At 38.9% G+C, this 17,496-nt stretch overlaps 2 protein-coding genes across 8 annotated transcripts in view; one reads left to right on the top strand and one right to left on the bottom strand.

Moving 5' to 3' along the window:
• The window catches only part of UBAC2 (UBA domain containing 2), a 182,323-nt gene that overhangs the window by 95,503 nt on the left and 69,324 nt on the right, over positions 1 to 17,496 (top strand). The window lies entirely within an intron of this gene.
• On the bottom strand, positions 2,106 to 17,013 carry GPR183 (G protein-coupled receptor 183). 3 transcript variants are annotated; one of them, XM_078432251.2, is made up of 3 exons: positions 16,887 to 16,967; positions 8,846 to 9,014; positions 2,106 to 3,751 (listed from the first exon to the last, which is right to left on the bottom strand). In XM_078432251.2, exon 3 carries the CDS (start codon positions 3,734 to 3,736, stop codon positions 2,648 to 2,650), a length of 1,089 nt encoding a protein of 362 aa, XP_078288377.1. In that variant the 5' UTR covers positions 3,737 to 3,751; positions 8,846 to 9,014; positions 16,887 to 16,967; the 3' UTR covers positions 2,106 to 2,647. The 3 variants fall into 3 exon arrangements, with proteins under 3 accessions (XP_078288377.1, XP_060492794.1, XP_078288376.1); XM_060636811.3 differs by lacking the exon at positions 8,846 to 9,014 and adding an exon at positions 4,522 to 4,559 and having other exon boundaries at positions 16,887 to 16,930; XM_078432250.2 differs by lacking the exon at positions 8,846 to 9,014 and having other exon boundaries at positions 16,887 to 17,013.

Raw genomic sequence — 17,496 nt, 5'->3', positions numbered from 1 at the left:
ATATTGTTTCTAACATCTAACATTTACTATTCTATACTGTCATTGAAGAGTTAATGCATTTATACTGATTCAAACTAAATAGCTTTGAGGTTTTTTATTTTAAACTAACCAAATATCCTTTTAGGAAAAAAAATTATGGAGAGATAAATATGATTAGCTGCTGTAAAACTGTCAGCTTTCCTAGATGAGTTTTTCTAGTTCGAGATGATAATTTAAAGTTGTTAATAACATCACCTGATTCATACAGAAAATACTTACAGGTTTGTGATTTTCAAACAATGTGTTGTATATAAGGCCACTCCTTTGTTCTGTAGCAGAATACAAAAATTATACAACACTGTCCCTGTTCTCCAAGTTTACCTACTTCATGAGGGAAATAAATGTAAAGCCAACTAATAATACAAGACAGTGAAAGGGTGCCCAGAGGCCATGGGTAAACTATGGCTTCATGAATAAAATAGGCAATAAGGGCCTTTTGGAGGAGAGTGAATAGTTGAATTTGCCTGAGTACCAGCTTTTTTTTTTTTTTTTTTTTTTTAAGATTAGTTGGAGATAGGTTTAAAGTTTACCTTTTTGGCAATATGACTACTGATTGGGGAAAATCATTTATATGGATTTGCGGTATATTTGAGGCAGGAAGCAGAAAACTAAACAGATAAAAGAGTGTGGTATTTCTTGGCTGAGTGACATAGATGTTTACTTCCTTGTTTGAAGGATCTTAAGATCCTCAGCACAGAGAGGACTTTCTCATCTGCTGCAAAGCCGCCCGTCGGCTCATACATAAGCTGGTCTCTGCTCAAATGTTGTCACAGAATTTGTGCACCATACAGACGCTCTGAAGTTAAGGAGGCTTTGTTTCAGGTTTTCCTTCAGTTGCTTTCATAATTGTTTTGGGATCCAATGCAAATGACTGTGGAAGTGCCACCTTACATACTTGTAGTTTTCTGCTCTTTCTTACACTTCACGTTTGGAGGTTTATGTGTGGAGTGAGGAAAAGGCCCTCACATCCTGACTTCCATCCATGTTGTCTCACCTGTCTCCATCAGCTGTTACAAAGATCAGTGCCTCTGTTTAGTCAGAGGCTTCAAGGTCAGCAGTTCTTTGTGAAATTCACATAATACAAATCCGAAAGTACTCAGTAAATGGTGTAACCATAGAGATAAATTTTCTTACTGGATCAAAGTTGAAAATGAGTAAGATAAGAATTCAAGGGGCTCCTGGGTGGCTCAGTCGGTTAAGCGGCCGACTTCGGCTCAGGTCATGATCTCACGGTCCATGAGTTTGAGCCCCGCGTCGGGCTCTGTGCTGACAGCTCAGAGCCTGGAGCCTGTTTCAGATTCTGTGTCTCCCTCTCTCTGACCCTTCCCTGTTCATGCTCTGTCTCTCTCTGTCTCAAAAATAAATAAATGTTAAAAAAAATTTAAAAAAAAAATTCAAAAGAAAAGGTTTCCAGGATATAAAGCCTAATAAAAATTTTAAGCATGACTTATGATGTAGCACTTAATATTCTGTATGTTCCATTATCAAAATTGGTATCATTACTAACATAAATGCTGCATTGGGGCAACTTGAGGATTCAGTAAAACAAATTTGAACCGGCAGACAGGGTGACTGCACTTGCAAAAGGTCATGCTACTCATGCTCAGGTGTTTATGTGAGCAAATGTATAATGTTGTAAAGAGTCCTGGGAGCTCTTCAAGTTTATAATTTTGCATTTCCCCCTATCTTATTTAGGCAAGCAGTAGCTATACCTCCTGCTGCTCATCCTTACCCTTTCTGGTAACCCAGACCATTGAAATGCAGAGGAGGGAACTACCAACCTATGAATAAAAGAGGAATGATCCCCTAAACCCAAGAAAAACCAAGCATATTTGCAAATTTTTTTATTCCCAACCAGAATTCAGCAAGTGGACGACACTCCTCTCAGTGTGTACCTCCACATAAAATCCTTGTCATATTCCTGAGCTGTGGACCCTTAGCTACTGGCTGCTTGGGAAGAGAGCTCAGTGCTCTCATCTGCCTCAGTCACCATCATAATGTTGCCATCCGAATCTATCCACTGCTAGTTCTATTCTCTCCTTAAGTAAGCATTGAAAGACACACTCTTAATTTTGTAGCATCCTGCTCTTTATTCCAAAAGAGTTCTTTGAAACAAAATTTTATGACTCAGAACAAAAGAAAAGAAAATGCTGATGTTATCAAGGAGATTAAAGTCTAAGATTGAAAGAAGTATGGGGTCAAAGAAATATGTTAACAAAAAGAAACATGTTACAATATTGACATTTTTACACTGGCAATATACAATCCTACAGTCTTTTTTTCTTTTGCCAAATTATTGGTAGGAAATACTGATGTTTAAATTTTTCATTAACATAAAAAGCTTTTTATACTGGGAGATATTAAAATAACCTCCCTTTTGGTATAGTATTTTATTTACACATTAGAACTTTGCTTTATGTTGTTTTCTTGAGTACAAAAAATAATATATACCAGTTTACTTCCAATTTGGAGGTGGGAGCTCATGCCCCATGAAAGGAATTTACAAGAATCCTAATTGGAAGTTGAACAATCGTTTTGCTTTATAAGAAAAGTCCACCAAAGTTCATCATGCGGTCTCTTTGCTATAAACTCAAGATTTAATTCGTTTTTACTTTCCATTTAAAGACTTGGAATGTATCATTGTTTGAGTTTCTGTCATTTCACGTGAGTTTTCTTCAGGGGCTGACTTCACGGCACTTGAAATTGATACACTGACCTGACGCTTCAACATCTTCATAACCTTTCTCTTGTACCCTTTACATGCAAAGAAATATATGAAAGGGTCCATGCAGCAATTGAAGTTCATCAGACATACCGTAAAGTGCAGAGAAATCTGGAACGAATGTTTTTGGCTACATTCCAGTAAATCAGGAGACTGAAGCTTCTTAATCATGTGTTGAATAATTGCAACATGGTAAGGTGTGAAACAGAGAACAAACACAACAATTATAAAAATAATTGTGTTGAGAGCCTTTTTGTTTACACCAGATTTCTCAGTCAGTGGGTTTTGTTTGGCAGTTTTAAAGAGTTTGCAACAGATTTGAGAATAGCAGATGAGAATGACTAGGAGAGGGAGCACGTATCCTATGAAACACGCACCCAGCAGAATCCAGGGAAGAGATTTTGTTTCTTCAAAGTTCGGATACTCCATGCATGTAGTCCTTTCTTCCTCCTGCTTTGACATAGGTTTTATGAGTAGTGGGAGTGTTTGAGCGAATACTACAATCCAGACAAATATGCAAATGCCTTTTGCATGTTCAATTCTTTTCATCTTGTTGTATCGCAGAGGGTGCACCACAGCAAAGAACCGGTCAATGCTCAAGCAGGTCATGAAGTTCACACCTGCGTATGTGTTGATGTAAAACACAAGAGCAGTTATCCTACACAAGGCCTCACCCATTCTCCAGTCAAAGCCCAGTGCATAGTAGGCTATCCGTGTAGGCAAAGCAGTGGTAAAAAGTATGTCAGAAATCACCAGATTTGTTGAATATAGGGTGGTAGAGTTGATTTTTTTCCTGTTTTGAACAATAACAACCAAGGCTAGCACATTTCCCACAAGCCCGATTATGAAGACAATGCTGTAATGCAGAGGCATTAGTATCCTGGCTGTGTTGTGGTGTGAATAGAGGTCACAGTCACTTTCCTGAGTTGCTGCAGAGGCTGTAGTAAAATTGTTGTCCATTTTTGTATCCATCATTGGTGTTCAAAGTCTCTAGAGAGAACCAGGGAGAGTACTTTTAATTAGAAGTGCATTTAACTAAAAGTAATATAAACTGCCTTTTATAGATCAAACTTAAAATTTGTGAAAATTTATAGAATTTTTTAAAATCTGTGATATTTTACACAGTAAAGAAACCACCAACAAAACCTTAAAAAGGTAACCTAGTAAACTGGAGGAGATATTTGCAAATGATATATCCAGTGAGGGGTTCGTATCCAAAATATATGAGGAACTTTTATGACTCAAAACAAAAATAATCTTGATTAAAAATGAGCAGAGTACCTGAATAGGCATTTTTCTAAAGAAGACCTACAAATGGCCGGCAGACGCATGAAAAGATGTTCAACATCCCTAATCATCAGGGAAATGCAAATCAAAACCACAGTGAGGTATCACCTCACACCTGTCAGATGGCTAATATCAAAAAGACAAGAAATAACAAGTGTTGCCCTGGATGCAGAGAATAGGGAACCCTCTTGCATTGTTGGTGGGAATGTAAATTGGTTCAGCCACTGTGGAAAGCAGTATGGAGCTTCCTTAAAAAATCAAAAATGGAAATACCACATGATTTACTAATTTCACTACCAGGTATTTAAAGAAAACAAAAACACATATTCAAAGAGTTAATATGTACCATTTTAGCATTATTTGTAATAGCCAGGATATGGAAGCAACCCAAGTGTCCATTGGTAGGTCAGTAGATACCCCCCCCCCACACACACACACACGAAGATTACTCAGCCATAGAAAGGAGGTCTTACCATTTGCAACAACGTGGATGGATCTAGAGGGTATTATGCTAAGTAAGACAGAGAAAGACAAATACCAGATGATTTCTCTTATACATGGAGCTAAAAAGCAAAACAAACCAAAAAAAAAAAAGCAGGAACAGATCCATAAATACAGAGAATAAGCTGGTAGTTACCAGAGGAGAAATGAGTGGGAGGGAATAGGTGAACTAGATAAAGGGGATTATTAAGAAGCATACCTCCACGGGCACCTGGGTGGCTCAGTTGGTTAAGCATCTGATTTCAGCTTAGGTCTTGATCTCACTGTGAGTTCAAGGCCCACATCAGGTTCTGTGCTGACAGCTCAGAACCTGGAGCCTGCTTCGGATTCTGTCTCCGTCTCTCACTACCCCTCCCCCACTCGCACTCTGTCTCTCCCTCTCAAAAATAAACATTAAAAATTTTTTTTAATTTTTTTCTTTAAAATAAAAGAAGCACCCCTCCAAAAGAAAAACAAAATCTATGAAATGTAATATGTTTACATATATAGTAACAAGAACAGAGAATAAAATTTATGTTTTTACTTACAATTTGGTGATTTTGGCAAAGCCCTGGCAAAGGAAATAAGAACCATCTAAATAGAGCAAGTGTATTTTTGTGACAAGAGGGAACATGCTAACTTTTTAGGCAGAAATTCCCTCCTGCCCCGCCTTTTTTCAGAATTATTGTCTGGTTAAGAACAAAATCATGTGTGGCACCCCACATTTCAGATGGGAGCAAAACTTTGCTTTTAAATTGAACTTCAGTTGGATTTTTTTTTTTTTCTAAATGCATATCACTGCCAGGAAATGAAATCAGTCACACATTTATTTAGTGAAATACGAACTTACCACAGTGATCTGATTTGTGTTAACCTAAAAAGTATGAGAAACAGGCTAAGGCCTTGTTAGGAACTGAAAGTTAGGTTTTCTTTTAAAAAAGAAGAAGATGATGACCACGACAACCACGACAAAAACGACGAAAAAGAAAGAAAAAACTGAAGCCATTTCAGGGGAAATGTTAAGATTAATTCTGAACTAGATCGTTCCACAAGTATGCCACTGATGCATGCAGTGTGCGTTCCTACGTTTTGCGTGCTTGTAAGCATTACACGTTGTGGTGTCTTGTGCTCTGCTTTATTCACCTCACGTGTTCATGGATCAGTGTCATCTATTTGTCATGTGTAGATCTTATGTAGACATTTTATAGATATTTCTGCAGTATTCCAGTGTGTTAGTGCATAATTTGCTTAGCTATTTCCTTGATGCATAGTTGGGTTATTTCCAATTCTTTTCTTGTTATAAATAATGTTAAGACGAAATTTAAACTCCTACGTTGAAAAGTAGAAAACAATAATAAAACTCCTTATAGGAGGCTGAGCTTTGATAAAACTTAGGAAGAGCAGAGTAGTAAATTCTGTGATGTTATCTTTAGAAGAAAAATGATACTCTGATAGGACTGTGTGCACAAATCTCATCTGAAAGTCACCAAAATTAGGGAAAATGTCTATATATCTAGTGACGATGGTTTATGTTAAAAGAAAACAACTCTCTCCCTAGCCATATCAAAACACCAACTACTACTCTGACCGCTGTATTAAATGAACTGCATCTCTGCTAACTTACTTCTAACAGTCTTAAACAGTGATAGCAACAGAGAGTGGGGGTTTTCAGAGCATTGCTCTAATGTTATAGGTGTGTGTTACATACAGTGTTCATAGGTTAATTGTTAAAATATGGAAATACAACCTAAAGTAAAAGGGAACAAAACTGGAAGTAGTACTTTCTGTTAATCAAGAAAATATAGGAAAAGAGACTATGAGAAAGAAATATAAATAGATTGAACTCACCTATTAAAAGAGACTATTGGTTTGGATTAAAAAAAAAAAATCCAGCTGTATGCTGTTTAGAAGAGAGAGGGCTCAAAAAAGTGACTCAGAAAAGTTGAAAATAAAGATATGGGAAAACATGTATCAGGCAAATCCCAACCAGTAGAAAGCTAGAGTTAGCAATACTAACATCAGAAAAAAACAGAATTGAAGGCAAATTCAATATTAATAGGGATGAACAGGGTCACTACAGAAGATAAAAAGAGGAGTTCACCCAGAATATAAAAACAATTTTGAACTGTGCATGTAACAGCAAAATTTAAAGGAGAAATTGGAGATTTTAACACATCGTCATTAGAATATGTCAGATAAAGATTAAAGACTTAAAAGATTTACCCAGTGAGACTTCACAGAATTTGTGCTGAAGGTACATGAACATTTTTTGCAAGTTTGTGTACTAGGTCATCACAGGACCTCAGAGCTTTTAGAAAATATGTTACCTAGCAGCTGACATTCCAGTGACTACAGTGCAACTAAATTAGAAATGAACAATACAGAGATAAAGGATACATTTAGAATCTAAAAAAAATATGTTTCTAAGGAACTCGTGGGTTAAGAAATCACTATAGGATTTTGAAGCAGTTAGAACAAAATGACTAAAATACTATATGCCAAACAATGGGATGCAGCTGAAGTGTTAATCTAAGATAGATGTAGAGCCTTGAATGCATTTATTTTATTTGCAGATTTTTTATTTTGAAATAATTTTTATTTGAGTATAATTAACATAATGCTACATTAGTTTCAGGTGTACAGCATAGTGATTCAACATCTCTATATGCTTGTGAATGCATTTATTTTTTAATTGAATTTATTTAATTGAAAATAGATAAATATACAGTTCAGGAAGCTAGAAGAAAATTGTTTGCCCAAAGAAAGTAGAAGAAAGTAATAATAAACATGATTACAGAAATTAATAAAATAGAAAACAAAACAAACACCTAATAAATATGGAATTTCTGTTTTGTGCAGAAAAAAAAAATAGAGTGATTCTTGAAAGGGAAATCATGGGAATTGCAATTGTGGAATGAAAGTAGAAAAACCTTATCCAGTGAGTTGAGAAAGGCTTCTTGTGAGAAGTAACTTTTCAAGAACTGAGACTAGACATGGAGAGGTGAAAATTTCAGGCAGGGCTTGCGACTTGGGAACAGATAGCAAGAACTTCTTTTATTTTTGTACTTTCTGTGAATTTTTTTTTTCTGAAAACCTCAATGTGTATGCTTTATTTTGAGGAATATTTCTCAACAGGTTCGGGAAATGCTTCTAAAACAAATATTAGGATAGAAATTCTCCATATGAATAAATGCCATTGTAGAGATTAGGAAAGTCACATTAACATAAGACTCAGAGAAGAATGTCCCATTGCTTGCCATGTTGTAAATGTGTGTCCAGCTTCTTTACTGAAGTATGGCACTTGGTAGAGCCAGAAATGGCAGGGGTTTCAGAACATCTGATGCTCAAGAATATTTAACACAGTGTTAATTATAAAGATGCACATTTGCAAGCAAATCAAATGTCCATCATCAGGACATTGGCTAAATATTTTATGGTATAGCCATAGAGTGGAAATGACATTGTGGATGCCTGTTTCTTGACAGGGAATAATGTTCAGTAAGGAAAGCAGATTATACAACATGCCACTTTGGAGGAAAAGCAATTATGTATACATACATGTACACACATCTGCATGGATATGTATGCCAGGACATAATTTTGTATAAGTAACTTTTGAATTTCATCCATAAACTCTTAAACTTTTGTTCTTTTTAAAAAATATTTATTTATTTATTTTGAGACAGAGCAGGAGAGGGGCAGAGAGAAAGAGAGAATCTCAAACAGGCTCTGCACTGTCAGCACAGAGCCCAATGTGGGGCTCAACCTCATGAACCATGAGATCATGACCTGAGTAGAAATTAAGAGTTGGTTGCTCAACCAGCTGAGCCACCCAGGTGCCTGAATATATGCTTAAATTTTTAATATTAAACATGAATTTAAATTTTTAATACTGAACATGAATTGACTATGAAATGAGTAAATAGGCAAATAACTTCATGTGAGGAAAAACATTTTTTTAATTCAGTTCTTTCAAAAATCTTGTCATCTGACATACATTTCAAAGCTAGCCCTTTAGTGCCCTTTACTCAGATTGATGCATTAATTTTTATTAGGTGCCTACCTTTAAGTCCTATCTGGAAGAACACTTGTATTGACCCTTGTGGGCTAAGTACTGCTGTCCACTCCCTACTTGCCATATGAGGAAAGCAAGTGCCATAGAGCTTAAAAGGTCATGCTAGATCCTTCTCTCTGGTGATCTGGCTTCAGGTCTCCTACCCTGTCCAATTCTTGGCAAGGGCAGCTGGTTCATATTGCCCTTGAAGAACTGAGAGTTTGTGGTTTTGAAGTGGTCTAAGCTTTAAGAAGCATCTTTACCTGTAAATAGCCTGGGAACAAGGTGTCCCCTCCGCTGCAGAGCCAGGCAACGATCCTTCCTAAGGACAGTGGGGTCCCCACTTCTAGGACAGTGTAGATCCCTGATGGGAAGACTCTTGAGGGACCGCTTACTGCCCACCCTTGTCCTGAGTCAGTCAGAGAAAGACACCTGCACAGTGCGGACAAGTAAATGGGATGGCTCAGAAATGGTCTTTGGTAAAGATGAATCTAGGCTGTCTTGAAATCTGGTGATGTTTCAGTACCCTCTCGAAGGTTGATTCTGTTAATGGCACTAGTATGTTACCTTAGTTCTTGATTATATCTATCCTGGGCTATTCATGCTATAGTTTTAGTCATTTTTATCTTTTCCAAATTAAGAGAAATATTCTTTCATGTACTTGACTGTTATCCCATTCTTACCTGAATCAATCCCAGTTTATTATCATCATCCCTGAGATATTATTTTATATCCTCCTTTAATCATTGAGGACTCAAGATTACTTTCTTGAACCTTGACTTACTCCATTCTTTTATTCAGCAAAAATTGTTTTCAGTGCCTTCATATGCTAGGTCCTGAAATTACCGAGATGATATCTTTCAATATGGGAGGGCCTGAAACGGAAGGATGAATGTATGATGTTGGGAATGTGCTGTTATCTGAGTGAGGGAGCATTGTCTCACTGTTGTTTAAAGGACTCCTACTCACACATACTAGGGTTCTGCTTGCTCTTTGGATTACTGTGTTCCTTACCAACCTTTGGATGGCCAGTTGTTCTTTTAATCATTTTTTCAGGTATAACTAACTTCCTCTCACCCTCCCTTCTTCCTTTTCTTCCTTTATCTGTTTATTTTTTAATACATTTTAAGTATTTTACAGTTTTTAAAATAAGTTCATCCTTTTTTTTTTTTTTAAAGTTAGCTCTATGCCCAACATGGGGCCTGAACTCATGACCCTGAGATCAAGAGTTGCATGCTCTACTGGCACCCCTTAAGTATTTTACATTTTTATAATCTTTAGATGACAGCTCTGTCATGTTATTAGGATAAATATACTGAGTTGTACTTGGAGGTACTATGACTTATCATTTCACTGCCTAGAGAAAAACACGAAGTGTTTGTTCTTCATCTTTTTTCCTTAGAATACTTTTATCTATAAGAATTCTAATTCCCTTATAATGCTTTCTAATGACAAGGTGTGTGTGGCCACTAAACTGTCCTTAGTGCCCCACACCCTGAGGAACATGAATGAGGACTGAAGCCTTTGCCCTGTGGGCACAGTTAGTAACTGGGCTGCATGGAGCGTGGGGGCCGCATTCAGATTCCACCTGAGGAACCCCCTTACCTCCTGACAGCTGGCTGCAGCCACCCTGGCAGCCATCTGCGCCAGTTCTCTTACCAATTATGTCACTGAGCAAAGGGGTCTATCCTAGTTTTGTCTCTGTAATGCAGTAATGATAACTCTACTGCCATTCTAGCATATGCAAAACAGCAAGCTCTTCCGTAGCAAAATATCCTCCACCGTATTTTTACTTATATTTTCGGAAGTGGGTCTGTGTGTGTTTCTCTAGAGTTGATTTCATTGCTGCTAGAGTAGCTAACATATCTTAAGACATTATCATCTCATTTTTGCATAACCGGACGTGTTGACATGAACTGACAAGTTCTTTCTAGCCACAGAAAGGAGGAAAATAAAAGGCTCCCCCCCAAAAAAACTCATCTATTAGTATTTAAGAAAATTGAGCGCTAATGTAATTTGTTCTCTGGAAATATTTGCCCTGGCTACCGACTTGGAGGCATTTGTGATTGTTCACAGATCTGCGGTCCCAATTTACTTGCTTGGATAATTATTTTCTTAGATTTTATTTGTGGCAGAAACAAAATAAAACCTTCACTGTACTTGTAGATTTAGTGTGAACTAGAATATTGGCTTTTAGTTTTTGCTTTAAGATTCTGAAATGTCACCTTTACCCCTAATATTATTCACTTAATAAGCATCAACAGCCTTAAATGAAAAGGAGTTAAACTTTTAGTAATTTTGTTTAAAGTTAGGCCTTAGCAATGGGTTGAATGGTTCAAGTCATGTGAAATGATAAGCTGTAAGAGGTGGCTTCTCTATAAGGCCAAGTCTACTGAAGGCCATGTTTACACTTCAAGACGATCTGACTCAAAGTGCCCATGGTGGCATGCACCAAAAAGGAAGTTCTAGGAGCGCACTTTCAAAAATAAGAGCCGAAGGGGCGCCTGGGTGGCTCAGTTGGTTGAGCGTCCGACTTCGGCTCAGGTCACGATCTCACAGTTTGTAGGTTCAAGCCCCGCATCGGGCTCTGTGCTGACAGCTCAGAGCTTGGAGCCTGTTTCAGATTCTGTGTCTCCCTCTCTCTCTGCCCCTCCCCTGTTCATGCTCTGTCTCTGTCTCAAGAATACATAAACATTAAAAAATTAAAAAAAAATAAGAGCCGCAAAAATGTGGACTTAGAGATATGAATAGTATTTGCATATTATTAAATGAGGAGTATTGATTGATCTGATTCTTTCTCTGATTTCTCTGGAGACACTGTCCTTTGGCTGTGTTGAGGAGAGGTAAGGTTGAGGGAAAGTTTCTGGAGTGGGAAAAAATGAAATCATTGAGAAAGGAGGGGGCGGGCGAAAGCTTGGGTTCAGTAGAAGAGCAAGAATTCGGTGTGCTGAGGAACTAGGCGAGCACAGATGTATCACGATAGCAGGCAGAAGCTGGTCGGTGCCCTTGAGAGGAAACCTACTCCACGGAAGAAAGGAATCGTTGCTTCTTCCCCTGGTTACCTGGTTTTATGAGTATTTGTCAGTTACTTGAAAAAAACCTTCTTGCTCTGACTCACACAGGGACTTGTAAGTTCGGTCCAGTGTCGCACATGTCATGGCCTACCATTCAACCAGTGATTTTTTGCCCACCTTCTTTTTAGTTGGCTAAACAACCATCACCTGGGCAGTTGTGTGGGCCATTTGCCCATAAAGGGGGCAGGTGGGAAACATTAATTCCTTAATTGTGGGAAAGAAACCTGAGGCACAGCCGGGTTGTGACCAGCACTGGCACAGCCTCTCTTCACTCCATTGGCAAAGTCAGGTTGTGTGTTCCAGTAAGCTGCCACTCGGCTGTTTGTTTCACAGTCAGTATGCGCCCCCGTTCACTTAGTGAAATAAGTCTTTCTACACTGTCAGCTGATTTTTCTTCCCCAGCCAGCTTTGAGTCCTAAGTTGATGGCTCACTATGTCTATGGTCAGGATTCATTTTTGGAAGGATATAGGGAACGTTGTCCAGGAAGGTGGGACACTGACAGCTGCCTGAACTTTCTCAGGATAGAATCTCACACCTGCCAGAGTGTTTATGTTCAGAGTGCGGTTGTCTGTGGTTGTCTGCGGTTGGCCTGTCTGAGGGGACCTCCCTACCCTGCCTCTGGGTTTGTGGAAGTGTGACCCTCTTGCTGACCCCATGGCACAGGCTGCTTCTGACCACCTCTCATTAGGTCTGCAGAGGGTCACTTACAGGACAGTGCACAGAGAACTACTTCTTTGCTTTTTTTTTTTTTTTTTTTTTTAATTTTAGAGAGAGGGGGAGTGTGTGAGCAGGGGTGAGGGGCAGAGAGAGTGAGAGGGAGGGAGGGAGGGAGGAAGGGAGAGAGATCCTAAGCAGGCCCCAAGCTGAGTCTGGGGCTTGCGGCACTTGATCCCACCACCCTAGTGTCATGATATGAGCCGAAATCAGGAGTCAGACACTGAACCTACTGAGCCACCCAGGTGCCCTGAGAACCTCTTGAAGACAGAAAAAACAAAAAACAAAAAAACGTGTTCGCCAGTTTGTAGTTTACTTTTAGTGCCTCTGCAGCATCCTGACCTGATAGGCACTGACTGAGGAAGACCACGTTGCCTTCCATAAACACATGCATTGGCATTGATGCAAAGGTGAAAGGGGCCTGACATTTGAATTACTTGATTAAACACCTACTTGCCCATTTAGGGTTTCATATATTCCAGCTATTTTTCTTTCCACTTTCACTGATTTTCTTTGTGTGGCTTTTGGCAGCTTTAACAAACTGAGTAGGTTGATGTGAAAGTTAACCAACATGAAGACAAAGGAGGTGGTAATACTAAGGACAGGAGTTACATCACATAATGTTTAGGAACTGTAAGAAAACAATCCCGCTATAATACACATTTCAGTGAGGAAGACAAATACTGTGTTTCCATATGGCATGATTTGACCTATAAGTACAATAACTGGATAATATAAAAAGATTCTTTAAAAAAAATTTTTTTTTTAATGTTTACTTATTTTTGAGAGATAGAGACAGAGTGCAAGCAGGGGAGGGGCAGAGAAAGAGAGAGACACAGAATCCAAAGCAGGCTCCAGGCTCCGAGCTGTCAGCACAGAGCCCGATGCAGGGCTCGAACTCACGAAATACGAGATCATGACCTGAGCTGAAGTCGGACACTTAACCGACTGAGCCACCCAGGCGCCCCATAAAAATATTCTTTGTAGTAAAGATCTCAGTCTGTGTTATCTCTATGTGCCTTTTCTCCTTAAAGTTCAAGGGAGTTTCAGGTTTTGTTTTTTGACTCATCTCATGGAAATTAGTCAGAAACATTAAATATCCTTATTTTGTGGATAAGCAGAATTTCAGAGAGATTAGATCATTTGCTCAGGGTCCTCCATCAGTATAGGTACCAAGTCAGGAGTCACAAAGGTGTCTGGGACTCCATGCCGTCCCTCACTTGCTAACTCCTATCAAGTCAGCGGTTCCTGTGCCTGCAGCCTCCTGACTGTCTCCCACACTCAGCCTTGCCTCTACACCATGTGTTTGTCGGTCCATCTGCCTGTCTGTATACTACTCTCACTCCCACTGCCTGCCTTCAGGCCTCTCTCCCATCTCTCTGGAGCTCCTGCCACACCTTTCACAGTGCCTTTCAAATGACGCATGTTGAACCCTGGGCTGATGGGAAGCTCTCTGACTCCCTGTGGCTGGGTTCTGCCTTACTCTTCAGCTGGCTCTCTGGCCATCTTCTCCCTGTGATGCCCTGGCTCCAGCTTTCCTAAATTATGTGCAGTTTTTTGACGTTCTGTGTTCTGTCACAGCTCTGTGCCTTTCTGGCGCTTTTCCTTCTTTCGGACGCCTCCTCTTCTTTGTCCTGTATCTTCAGCTCTTACTTTCCTTCAAGACTTAGTTCAGAGTCCGCTGTGCCTGGAAGCTTCCCTGATCTTATCCTGTCCTGCTCTGTTGGAGCACCCTCCAGAAAGACAGCGTGCAGTGTCCTCGTGAGGGCACTGTGTTCTCTACTAGCACCTGTATTGTTATTTTTCTGTTTCCCACTAGCCTGTGGAGTCCTGTGCGTGGGAACTGTGTTAATTTTGTTTATCTCCAGCTGACCCATGACTGAGGCACAATAAACACCCACTAGAGAATGACAGAGTCCCAGCTTTCTAGATCCTTAGGCAAAGGCTCTTTATCAGAGTTCTTGATTAGTAGTAGGAACCAGTATCATTAAGCGCAGACTCTCCTCCAGGCACTGTTCTGGGCACTCTACGTATATTCACTCACTGAATCATCATAGAACTTTCACAAACCCATGTCCAGTGGTGAAACTAAGACACAGAGCACTTTCATGACTTGTCTTAAAGACATAGCTGTTAAATGTCAGGATTCAATCCTGGCAGTTTGGCTCCTAAAATCGTATTTCGTGCAAAGTGTTTTATCCCTGGCTCCTGTTACCAAATCGATCTGATGTAACTGGTAGAAAACAGGTTAAAAATAGGAAAACATCTCAAAAGTTTAACATGTACCAACTCATCCTGTCTGAACTGGAGAGAAGAGGAGAACTGGGGAGCTGGAAGGAGGGAGAGGAGGAGGGAAATATGTTGATTTAAATAAAGGCACTCATTAATTTACTTGTATTTTAAAGTAAGTAAAAGTTTTTACAAATGAATTTAGATTTTACCATTTTTAACAATATTTGCATAAAACAATTTAGACTGAAAGAAAATGGTGACTACCTAGGATAGCTTTGATGCTATTAATTTATATTTACGCTACTTTTTAGGTGTTTGTAGACTGTTAACAAAATATTTTTTATTCTTCTCTTTGAGCTTTCAAGACACCACAAGGATCTTTGTTAACTCTACAGTTTTCAGATGGTTTTCACATGCATTATCTCATCTGATATTGAAGCCCTGGGCTTTACAGATTTCTTGGAAAGCTCAGGAACTACATGGGCTGGAAGGACTTGCACACCGTTAGCACACTCCATGCTCTGTGGCCTTGAACCCTGCAGTAGGCCCTTACCCGTGGCAGGGAGGGAGGCATTACTTGTAAACTCCTCTGCTGGGTGGGAAGCTCTTTTTTTAAAATGCACTCTTCTTAAGGATGATGGCTTTCTCCCCTACAACATTTTACCCCATAGAGTGTTTCAGAACGATCCTACAGTAGATACCTAGTAAATGTCTGTGGATTTCTTAAGTGAAGGAAAGTCATATAGTGATCTGAGGTAGTGTTTATTCTAGTAAATGATTGGTCATGTTACTAATAAGTTCTTGGAAGCCAGTTAAAGTAATTTATAAGAGGCATTCCCACCCCCACCCCTACGCCCGCCCCCACCTCATGAAAGGTGAGCCAGTGAGTGAGCAGGCTTTGTGCAGCAGTGTGTTCTTTGTAGCGTTATGCCTCCAAAGTATGATTGAGTCCTCGGGAGAAAGCATAAGCTGAAGTAGTAGCAGAAGCAAGCGGATCCAGACAGCAAGCACAGATAGATGTTTACCCTCCATAGACTCAGTCTTTATGTAAAATATTCTGTGAAGATCTGCAAATAAGTGTAAGAAAAATAATTCTCACAAAATGATAGGGCAAGGAAACTTATTGGATTCATCCTTTGGTAGTTTAATGGGTAGAGGGAGGAGAGAATGATAGCAGACAGTTTTCTGGCGCTTACCTATGACAGCCAATGTGACAAGGTTTTGGCAGTATTATTACTCCCGCGAGGCCACACAGTTTAGGAATAATCGAACCCAGGTCTAAACCTGATTCCAGAGCCCATGCCCTGAACCAATGCCCTGTATTGTACTTGGACTGATACCCCCTAGAGCTCCCAGACATGCCTTCCTTTAGAGGAACTCTCCTCATAGCTTACATTTTGCCAAGAATTTCTGTTACTTCCATTCCCACCCTGGACATAAATGTTGCAAATCATTACATGTACTTCATTGTTTTGTGACATTTTTTTAGACACATGGAAATTCTAGAAAAAATAGACCTGTTTAGCTTTAGTGATCATCAAATAAATATAAAGCAAGCAACAGATTCAATTTACACTTATCAAATTAATTGTTTATATTTAGAATTAAAATACTCGTGTTGGCTAAGAAGCAGTGAAGCCCAAACTGTCACTGGTTGGTGGGGAGGGGGGTGGGCAGCAAATTGGTAAAATATTTTTGTAAACCAAAGACTACCAGTTTATATATAAAGCTTTAGAAACATTTATACCCTTTGCCTAATGAATTCTAGTATTGGCACTCTGTCTGGAAAAATATTAGAAAGTATAGAAGTAATAGTGTATAGAAAAGACCTTTAGGTATATAGACATGGTCAAATAGTAGAATGTGACAACTTTTTTTGTTTCAAATTGTGCTAAATAACTTCTATACACATGCATTTAAGTGTAGGAATACTCCATTTTAAAATAATTTTGTTCCTTTCCCTTCATACTAAAGTACCCTGAAATATTGGCATTATTTGCTGACTTACACTTGATGCTGTTTTCTGTAACTGTGAGTTCACACAGAAGTACAAAGTAAGCCCCGTATTTTGGCACAGATTTCTGTCATGGTCCCTTGTTCTCACCTACTTCGGCATTAGCTAATTAGAACTGCCAGTCAGCGGAGACTAAACTATATTGATACGATTTTTGTTAGAAATATTTATAGTTGTCATTGAATAGATTGTTTTCTTTACTTTATACCTTAATTAGGTTTTTAAAGTTTTACAAAATATTTAAAAGAAATGAAATATCTAGTACTCACCTCTCGGTGACTTGTTGGGACCTCTGTGCGGTAGCAGTCCGTGTTTGCCCAACTGAAGTAGGTTACTTTGGCATGTTGCTTGAGAGATTATGCAGACATCCTTTTATGGTGGTGGCTTTTTTTGTCACGCTGTGACTGAGCATAGCAATGATTAGTTACCCTCATATATGCGTGTGCACTTTTTTTTTTTTTAATGGGAAGTGAAATTTTTCTGTTAGTGATTTTTTTTTTTACCAGTTATCCAAAAACCCCTAGGAATTTATGCATTGCCAATATCTGTGGAACTTTATAAGTTTTTTAAATAAAGATTTAAATCAGTATTTAAAAAAATTCTTTGAAAGGAAGACTAAAGCAATAAACCTTAACCAGAAAAAAAAAAGAAGATAATTACTGATGATTTTGTATCTAGATTCTGTGTAAAAGTATGAGTTTTTAATGCTTTAAAGAAAAAAACGTCAACTGTGACAGTTTTGTCTACCTGGAAACTTGATACAGAGAGCAGTTTACTCATTCTCTATCTCAATGAGAAAGAAACAAAGGTTTCTGTGGTGAGTGGGAGAACGATGCTCTTTTGCATTGTACAGGGACAGGTGGATGTTTTCAGGCAGGA

The sequence above is a fragment of the Panthera onca genome, chromosome A1, assembly GCF_046562875.1.
Source record: "Panthera onca isolate mPanOnc1 chromosome A1, mPanOnc1 haplotype 2, whole genome shotgun sequence".
Taxonomy (NCBI): Eukaryota; Metazoa; Chordata; class Mammalia; order Carnivora; family Felidae; genus Panthera; species Panthera onca.
The sequence above is the reverse complement of the archived record's forward strand: the minus strand, read 5'-3'. Positions and strand labels throughout refer to the sequence as shown.

Excerpts from the sequence above, each read along its gene's own strand:
- GPR183 (XM_078432250.2), bottom strand. The coding sequence starts at position 3,736 with ATGATGGATACAAAAATGGACAACAATTTTACTACAGCCTCTGCAGCA.